Raw genomic sequence first — 9,708 nt, 5'->3', positions numbered from 1 at the left:
AATATTAATTTTGGGACGGATTCGGGGATGATGATAGTACTCCTATATCCGTCCCGAACTGCTTTGAGGATTTTGTAATATTCCCAAACCCGAGCATAAATCCGAACAAATTGAAGATTCTCGTCCCTGTGACGGGGTTTCCCGCGAGCCCTAAACCCGTGGATCACAAGAACATGGTGATTTCCTAGAGTTTTAAAAAATGCAAAATATTAGAAGATAGAGAAATGTAAATTATTGTCAAACAAACACATGCATCATGATAGAGGCGAATTTTTTCCCCCAAAACAAAGTCCAAAATGTGGCCAATTTTTTAAATATGATCTACGTTAATTAAACTTTTTAAATTTCCCCCAAAATAGCTTGGAAAAAAAATATATAATATTTTCCCTGAAGTTACTGCGCTCTGTACGAAATAATATATAAACATAAAATCTGCGCTGTTACTTGGGAAACACCATTGTATATATTATTAAATATACTTCTAGCTAAAATGTCCGAAAAGAGTTACCCCTTCACATTTCTCGGGGTCTTCCCATTTAGATCTGAAGCCAACTTCTGCAATCCAACGCCTACCCATTTCAAGTTGGCTCAAGATTTCAGTTTTTACACTTGAAACGGAGGAGACATAAGGGTGATTGGTACTTGAGATGGGTATGGCGGGTGTCCGAGACAATGGGAACAGAGAGATGGGTGTAGGGATCGCTCTGGGAGCCCAGAATAAGTACAGGAGAATGGATTTTCATTATGAAGACGAAGATGATTTGCAGATGGAGAAGAGGAGGAATGATAGAAGAAAATACGTGTTTGCTTGTTCTGTTTTTGCATCTCTTAACAGTGTCCTCCTTGGCTATGGTAAAAGAGAAGATTGCTTCCTTGATCTCCAGTTTTGTTTTCTGTTCCCATTACTTTTCTTTTTTTTTCCTGGATGGTTGGTATTATGTTTGCTTTGGTTTATTTGTTCTGGCTAAGAGAGGAACCAGAAAATTGGAGAAGTAAAAAGTCAAACATGGAAGATGATTTATCTCTTTAAAGATTCAAAGAATCTTGTTGAAATTGGATCGGATCACCAATCCTTTTGCAAGTACACACTGATGATGTATTATAATGATAAAAAAAAGTGCATTTAGTTTGATCTTTGAATGGGGGTGTACTTGGATAAACAATCTCTACATTATATCTAGTTGGATTAAATTTTTGTTGAACCCACACATCCACTGGTATATGTAGTTAGGAGAATAATTTGAAGTCATTATTGCTGATAAAATATGGATCTGATCAGTTACATCTAACGAGTGATATTCAATTTGACTGCAGTTTGAATGCCTGCAAACTACTTTTACAACTGTTAAGGGAGTTAATTTGCTGGCTCTTTGTGTTGATAAATTCATCTACCATGTGTAAACATTTTTTTTTTGTAAGCCAGCTATCTGGCTGCTGTATCGAGTTGCTTTTGTTTTACATTTTATTTTAAGAAATTGGGACTGCAACTATCTGTCTGTTAGTTGATCTCATCCATGGAAATGGTTGTGGTTCATTTACATGCTACTTTCTGTTTATAGATGTGGGTGTCATGAGTGGAGCAATCCTATTTATTCAAGAAGATCTGAAAATAACAGAGGTGCAAGAAGAAATTCTGGTTGGCGTTTTGAGTATTATGTCCCTTCTGGGCAGTTTAGGTGGTGGTAGAACATCAGATGCTATTGGTAGAAAATGGACAATGGGGTTAGCCGCCATAGTGTTTCAATCAGGGGCGGTGGTAATGACGTTTGCGCCATCTTTCCAAGTACTAATGATAGGAAGAATCTTGGCTGGGATAGGGATAGGATTTGGGGTAATGATTGCACCGGTATACATAGCTGAGATATCACCAACCGCTGCACGTGGTTCTCTTACTTCATTCCCTGAAATCTTCATCAATCTCGGGATACTTCTTGGTTATGTCTCCAACTATGCCTTTTCTGGTCTTCCACCACACACAAACTGGAGAATCATGCTTGCGGTGGGAATATTACCGTCAGTATTCATTGCATTTGCCTTATGCATAATTCCTGAATCACCACGTTGGCTAGTGATGCAAAATCGAGTAGAAGAAGCAAGGTCGGTGCTGTTGAAGACAAACGAAAATGAAACAGAGGTTGACGAGAGACTTGCAGAGATACAGTTAGCTGCTGGACATCCCAGCACTGATAAAAATGAAGAAAAATCTGTGTGGTATGAAATTTTACATCCTTCTCCTGCACTTCAAAGGATGCTTATTACTGGAATTGGGATTCAAAGCTTCCAACAGATTACAGGTATAGACGCAACTGTGTACTACAGTCCAGAAATCTTTGCAACAGCTGGTATTGATGGTAACTCTAATCGTCTTGCTGCAACCGTTGCAGTGGGAGTAACAAAGACTGCCTTTATAATGTTTGCAATTCTTCTGATTGACAAAGTTGGTAGAAAACCCCTCCTCTACGTAAGCACAATCGGTATGACAATATGTTTGTTCAGCTTAGGTGCAACTCTCTCGTTTATGGGAGAAGGGTCATTTGGGATTGCATTGGCAGTTTTATCAGTCTGCGGAAACGTAGCTTTCTTTTCTGTAGGAATCGGTCCTGTCTGCTGGGTTTTGACATCGGAGATTTTCCCTTTAAGGTTCCGTGCTCAGGCGTCTGCACTTGGTGCCGTAGGAAACCGTGTCTGCAGTGGTGTTGTGGCCATGTCCTTCCTGTCGGTCTCACGAGCAATCTCTGTCGGGTGGACGTTCTTCATCTTCTCCGCCATTTCTGCGCTTTCCGTGGTGTTTGTGTACAAATGTGTGCCAGAAACAAAAGGGAAATCACTGGAGCAGATCGGAGCGTTGTTTCAAGACGAATACGTGCTGCAAGGAAGTGAAGTTGAAATGGGAGATGTCCAACATTTGGTACAGAAAGAATGAATTTTTATTTCTACCTTTTTGGCCAATATAGTTCGATTTTCAATTCCTTGAAAGATCACTCATGGTAGAATTGTCTTGTATTCTTTCTAACAAGTTATCTATCGATAGGTGGAATGTTAATACTTTTGTTCCTCAAATGAAAAGGCACTGGTTTATTCTGCTACCATACATGAACTGTTCCAACTATTTTTTTCCCATGAATTTGGGTTGAAATTGCTGCGAAAATGAATGAAAACGAATGCCTCCGTTTTGTTGATATTATCATTTTGTTGTTTTAGTTACCAAAATAATATTATATTATGAAAGAATTCAATTATTAGTTTTGAGTATCTTATGTATGGACATAGTTTTTTTAATGTGAACATATATTTTAAAACTAGTTGAGAGTTGAAGAAAGTATAATTAATAATTTGTGTCGCATAAGTAAGAAAAAATTATTAGTGTTCGAGAAAAAATTAATTAATGATAGTTATAACGAAAAACTAATAAAATAAGTTGGGTTTTTTTTATAATTAATTTAATTTGTAAAAATTAATTCAAAAATAATTATTTTTAAAAAAAATTTCAAAAATATTTCAATTCGTGCTTACGAAGTACGGACCATGACTACGTGGAGCATCGTCCGTGCTTCGCGTTGTAGCATCCGCGCTTACTTCAACGTGGAGCCATGAATCTGTATATTTTAATAAATTTTTTTCTTTCTCATTTTTCGATTATTATTGTCCATTCATTTCCTGAACCTTTCACTTCCTCATCCTTTCACGTCAAATTTCCTGAAGCTTTCACGTGAATTTTGAAGTTTTGAATTTTCACTTGAAGTTCAATAATTCAAATTTAAATAGTCTTCAATATTGTTCGTATATATATAATTCATCATAAATTCGACGAATGAGTTATCAATTTCATCTGAATTTTTCTCACAAATTTCATTGGCAAAATGTATAACATCGATGTACTCTTGTATTTTGGTGGTCATGTAGTTATCGATAATAGATCGGTTGAATGTAGCATTCAATTTGTTAGACCGATACGAGTATTACGATTTATTAATTTATTGGAATTGGTTGAAGTTGTGCATAAAATGTTAGGAATCGATCCAACGAATTTTTCTATGAAGTTGTCAACAAAATATTCATTAATGGAGAGATCATCTTGGCATGAAATTCAAGTCAATCTCGTTGATGATGATGCTTTACAGTTTATAATGCAATGTGACAATATGCGTATGTTGCATTTATACGTGGAAGCAAATTCAATTGACCATCATGTTGGATTTGATGATCCTGAATCCTACGTTCCACATGCATCCGATTCAGGTTTCAATAACCAACCAGGTACTTCTACATATGGTGGTTTCCAGGATCAAGAATCTTATGTTCCACAGGTTACTGAAGGACTCGGTACTATAAATTTCGATGACGTAAGTAGGTCTTGGGATCAATATATCAATATCTCGTCGAAACAAGATCATGCTCCATATTGGCCGAATCCAACATTAGATACCAGTGTTCGTTGTCCGGATCTGGCCACTGATGATGATATTTGGAGGACTGATTCTGAATCTGATATGTCATATAGCGAGTCTGAAAAAGAAGAAGTGAATGATGATGATGAAGTGAATACTTTTACAAATCATGATAAGGGGACATCATCTCGACAACAACCTCGTGCCACATTACAAAGGCAGACCATACCATTTCTTTCAAACAATTCTGAAATGCCATCATTTTTCGCTAAATTTTTTGGTGAAGAGCCTCCTGATTCTGTCGATGTACCTTCTGGAGTGCAAACAAGCTATTACAATCTGGATAGAGATGAATTATGCGTTAATATGTTATTTAAAGATAATAATGATCTTATTGCATCTCTGAAGGGTTATTCAGTCAGAGTGGTTAGGCGTGAGTATCATGTCGTGGATAACACACGCATTTTGTGGAAGTTACGTTTCAAAAATAATTCTTCTACGGTCGTTTGTCGATGGGGACTTCACGCTTCTTTGAAGGCCAAGACTGGTTATTGGAAAATAACAAAATATGGCGGGCCTCACACATGTATATCTACCTCTGTTGGTATAGACCATAAGAATTTGAACAGTGATATGGTGGCACATACTCTATTGGGAGTTGTTCGCTGTGATCCTTCGTACGAGATTAAGTATATCATCGAAAATGTGAAAGATAAGTATGGATATCAAATCTCGTACACGAAGCATGGCGAAGTTTGAAACGTGCTATGAAAATTGCTTATGGTATATGGGAGAGCTCTGTTCAATTACTTCCAAAATATATGTGTGCTCTGTCCAAATATAATCCGAGAACAGTTGTGGAGTGGAAGCATCTCAGAGCCAACACTGAAATGAGCAAGACACTGAACTATGTTTTTTGGGCATTCAAGTCGTGTGTTGATGGGTTTCGGCATTGTCGGAAAATAATTATTGTCGATGGTACACACTTGTATACCAAATACAAGCATAAAATGTTGATCGGTGTCACACTAGATGGGAACAATTAGGTTCTACCGCTAGCATTTGCTATTGTGGATGAAGAAACAACAGATTCTTGGAAATTGTTCTTGGAGAACCTAGGCAGACATGTTGTTTATGGTGAAAATGGTGTGTGTCTTATTTCTGATAGGCATAAGGGAATCGTGCGCGCAACTGAAGATCTACCATAATTTCAATCCTCCTTACGGTGTGCATCGTTTTTGTTTCAGACATGTTTGTTCAAACTTCAACGCTAAATTCAAAGACGTGCATTTGAAAGATTTATGCTGGGCGACAGGCACACAAAATCAAAATTTTAAGTTTGAAGCAATAATGGAGGCAATCAAACAAAAAAACATTTTGGCGCACCGATATTTGGCTGGAATTGCGAAAGAAAAAGGGAGTTTGGCTCATGACGGTGGTTGGCGTCGTGGGGTGATGACAATGAATATGTCGGAGTGTTTAAATAATGTGTTGAAGGTTGCTCGTACACTTCCTATATCTGCCATAGTACACTTGACACTTCTGAGGTGCGTGCAATATTTCATTGAACGTGTGACAAGAGGTGGTCGTATGGTTCAGAAAAATCAGTTGTGGTCAGATTATGCATGTCGGAGGTATGAGAAATGGGCGAGAAAATCTAGTGAACATCGTGTTGCCAAATATGATGTACGTGAGCAAATTGCTTCGGTTGCAACTGTTGGAAGACCAAGTTGTGGCCAACATATGCAGGTGGTGAAGTTATCAACGAGTGATTGTTCATGTGGTAAATGGACGATTTTTGGCATTCCATGTTCCCATGCTATTTGCACCGCTAAGTGGCACTCCTTAGATCCGACGACACTTGTGCAGCCATGGTATTGTTAGAGTAGGTGACCGTCGAGCCAAGTGTTGGCCGAGTGTTCACAATGAAACTCTATGTATAAACGATTTTTATTTTAATAATATTTGAAATTATTATTTTGGCACATTTTTATCTGTATACCCATGCTAGTTGCATAGATAAAGCCCTTTAATATACAAATAGTAGAAAGAATATGAGATGCTCATATGATGAGTATCATGAAACTCATATTTGGAATACTGTATATTCTAAACAGTTTCTAGTCGATTCAGCCGCCGCTAAGAAGGATATAGGCCGCTCGAGTTCGAGACTAGTATCTGCGATGTGAGTACCATGTTTCATTGGTAGGGGACATTGTGATGTCCGAGCATGCAGATAGGTGCTCCTGGTAGAGTGCACTGAACAACCCTCCATAAAGGACTTTCCAAGTGGTTCTCACTTATCGAGTGAAAACGTCCTAGTTTATGGTTGTACACCATTAGTCCTTATGACCCGAGACAACATTGAGACTCTATGTGCTAGAATTACACTTTGACTTGTTTACCGACTCTTATGGGGTCATCAGGTGGCAAGGTTGGGTGTTGTGTTGAAACATATAGGAGTCGATGCATTGTAGTCAGGGATTCACCGCTTACCTTCGGGTATGGATATCCTATGTGTTCTCATGTGTATGTAGGTTGAAATCTCTGATCAGAGTATGGTGGTAATTATGAAAGGGGTTTCATAGATTACACCATCGAGGCAACTACGACATGACACATAGTTTCGATTCATTGACAACTCTCGATAAACCAATGGTTGTCGAATCGGTCGGGATATATGAGTTGAAGGGACCGTACTGTACGCTAACCATAATTGAATGGTTTTTGCAGGCACTATCATTTGATACCTAGGGAATCATGTAAGCGATGCTGCTAGGCGTTTAACATGATTCGATGGGTACTATCAGACTTGAGTTCCGACGTTCTTATTATCAAAGAGTTGATAATTAAGAATGGAGCAATTTGGGTATACTCATATAAGGACATGTTTAGTCTGAATCACATGGAGATGTGAACCCACGGCTAGTTGTATCAATGAACCATTGAGGGCCACACAAGTACTAGCTTTCTAGATCCCGTTGAGAAGTAAAATTGTTCAATGTGTTGAACGCCTTGTAAATGAGTTTATAAGCATAAATAAAATAGAAGTATGACTTCTATGAGAGAAATGTGACTTTTAATTTGTGGAAGTGTTCCTAGATTAAAAGTTGACCAAATAAATAATGTATTTGAAAATTGTGATTTTCATAAACATTATTATGGACTAAATTAAATTAATTCAAGTGTTGAATTAATTAAACACTAGTGGATCTAGTAGAGTCCAAATAATTAAATTAATTCAAGTGTTGGATTAGTTAAACAATATTGGGCCTTGTAGAGGCCAATTAGAAATAATTATTCAACTAGTGACTTGAGTGAATTCAAGTAATGTTTAATTAGTCTCAAATATGTTTGAGATAATTAAAATAAGTCCATGGATTTTTAATTGTTAAAAATCAAATAAGACTTGCATGCATGGGAGGTGAAAAGTTGGGAGACAACTTTTGCAATATCCAAGGCATGGCATGCCTTTGGAATTCACACCTTTTCCCACAACCAAGACTAGTCTTCTCTCCTCCTATTTTTAAAGGGATGGCCGAAACTTGCATGAAGACTCTCCAAGTTTTTCTCTCATTTTTCTTCTTCAATAGTTGAGGAAAGAAAACACTTCTCAAAGAAAAATGCTCTAATTTTTATAGTGCAAAATTAGAGTGGTTCTAGCTTGTTGGTGGTGGGCTTAATATTTGAGCAAGGTGGGCTCAAAGGGAAGCTTGAAGATTGTCTTGCCATTCAAGAGCTAAGGTGTTTACACTTTAGTTGGAGCCACCATCAATCTTTTAAGATTGATAGGTAAAGATTTCTAAACACCCTATGTATGACATTTTTGGTGTTTTGTATTTGCTACACATCTAGTATGAGGTGTTCGAATTTTTCATCTTGAAAAACAAATTTTGAAACTTCCGTTGCGCATTTGAACACCATAAAATCGATTCCTTTTAGGTATAACATAGCTGAGTACATAGCAACGTATGAGGGCAGATTTCAACCTCTTGCAGATGAGCGATACTGGGATCCTCCAACTTTCGAGTTGCACCACAACCCGGTTAGACGTGAAAGAAGAAGAGTTGGTAGGGACAAAATGACTCGATTGAGAAATGAGATGGACAGACCGGTAATTAGAGAGAGACAACATCGATGATGTATTGTGTTAAATTGTAATAACGCTTTGACATGTTAAAAATAAATTGATTTTTATTTTTTAAAAAGAAAAAAACAGAAATAGGAGGATAATATTGGCGATCGAGCGGTAAAATAATACTGCTCGAACACGAACGTTTCTGCACTGGAAAAATATTTCAAGCGCAAGGTTAGTGCAATATATCGTTCGAGCGCGAGGTGCGCTGGAAAACCGCTCGCACCCGAGCCGTATCTTTATACCGCTTGAGCGCGAGGTGCAGTGGAAAAATTTTCCAGCGCGAGGTGCGCTGGAAAATTTCCAGGGCACCTCGTGATCGAGCAGTATCTTTTTACCGCTGGGGCGCGAGCGGTGCGCCAGCGCACCTCGCGCTCGAGCGATATATAGTTACCACTCGGGCGCGAGCACCCCACCCCACCTCCCCTCCCCTTTCCTTTCTTTTCCCCTTTCCCCTTATCCTTATCTCATTCCCCACACAAAATTTCAATTCCCCAACTCTCCAAATCTCTCTCATAAATTTTCTTCTACAATACTCCCTTCCAAATCACGCTTCAATACTCCGGTCATCTTCTCCTACAAGTGACTACCTCAAATTTCCTATCACCATGGCTCCCAAGAAGGTGAAAGGTAATCCCAGCTCTTCTTCTTCTTCTTTTGATAGAACTCGATTTGTTGGTGAGGCAACTCGATATGAGCATGCCAAAATTCATAGAAACCCGATTACCGAACGGGGATTTCGTGGACAAAGGGAGGATTGATACGTAGGGTCTCTTGTGTGTTTGGAGAGGCGGGGATGAGAAAAATTTGGTGCTCAACCTAAAGCGGCGGTGGTATCGGTGGTGCGAGATTTTATGCAAATGCGGGTGAGAGGACAGATGACAAGGCATTTGTTCGGGGTAGAATTGTGTCGTTTGATTCGGGTACAATCAACGTATTTTTAGAAATGCCCGAGGTCGATGATTTCGCCTTCCAGGCTTTGGTTGCTGCCCCTGATTACACTGTGATAATCGACAACATGTGTCATCCAGGGGAGATCTGGAAACCAGTAGGGTGGTCACCAAGTTGTTTTGATGAGAAATATCTGAAGGCCAATATTGCCCTTTGGTATTTGTTTTTGGCAAGGAGAATGATGCCGGCCTCACACAAGAGCGAAGTGCAAAAGGAGCGGGCCGTGGTGCTATA

At 38.7% G+C, this 9,708-nt stretch overlaps 1 protein-coding gene across 1 annotated transcript; it reads left to right on the top strand.

Moving 5' to 3' along the window:
* The first annotated feature begins 467 nt into the window (after positions 1-467).
* On the top strand, positions 468-3,089 carry LOC142518259 (putative polyol transporter 4). Its single transcript, XM_075621006.1, has 2 exons — positions 468-852; positions 1,560-3,089. Exons 1-2 carry the CDS (start codon positions 648-650, stop codon positions 2,921-2,923), a joined length of 1,569 nt encoding a protein of 522 aa, XP_075477121.1. The 5' UTR covers positions 468-647; the 3' UTR covers positions 2,924-3,089.
* The last annotated feature ends 6,619 nt before the right edge of the window (positions 3,090-9,708 follow it).

The sequence above is a fragment of the Primulina tabacum genome, chromosome 11, assembly GCF_025594145.1.
Source record: "Primulina tabacum isolate GXHZ01 chromosome 11, ASM2559414v2, whole genome shotgun sequence".
Classification (NCBI taxonomy): Eukaryota; Viridiplantae; Streptophyta; class Magnoliopsida; order Lamiales; family Gesneriaceae; genus Primulina; species Primulina tabacum.
The sequence above is the reverse complement of the archived record's forward strand: the minus strand, read 5'-3'. Positions and strand labels throughout refer to the sequence as shown.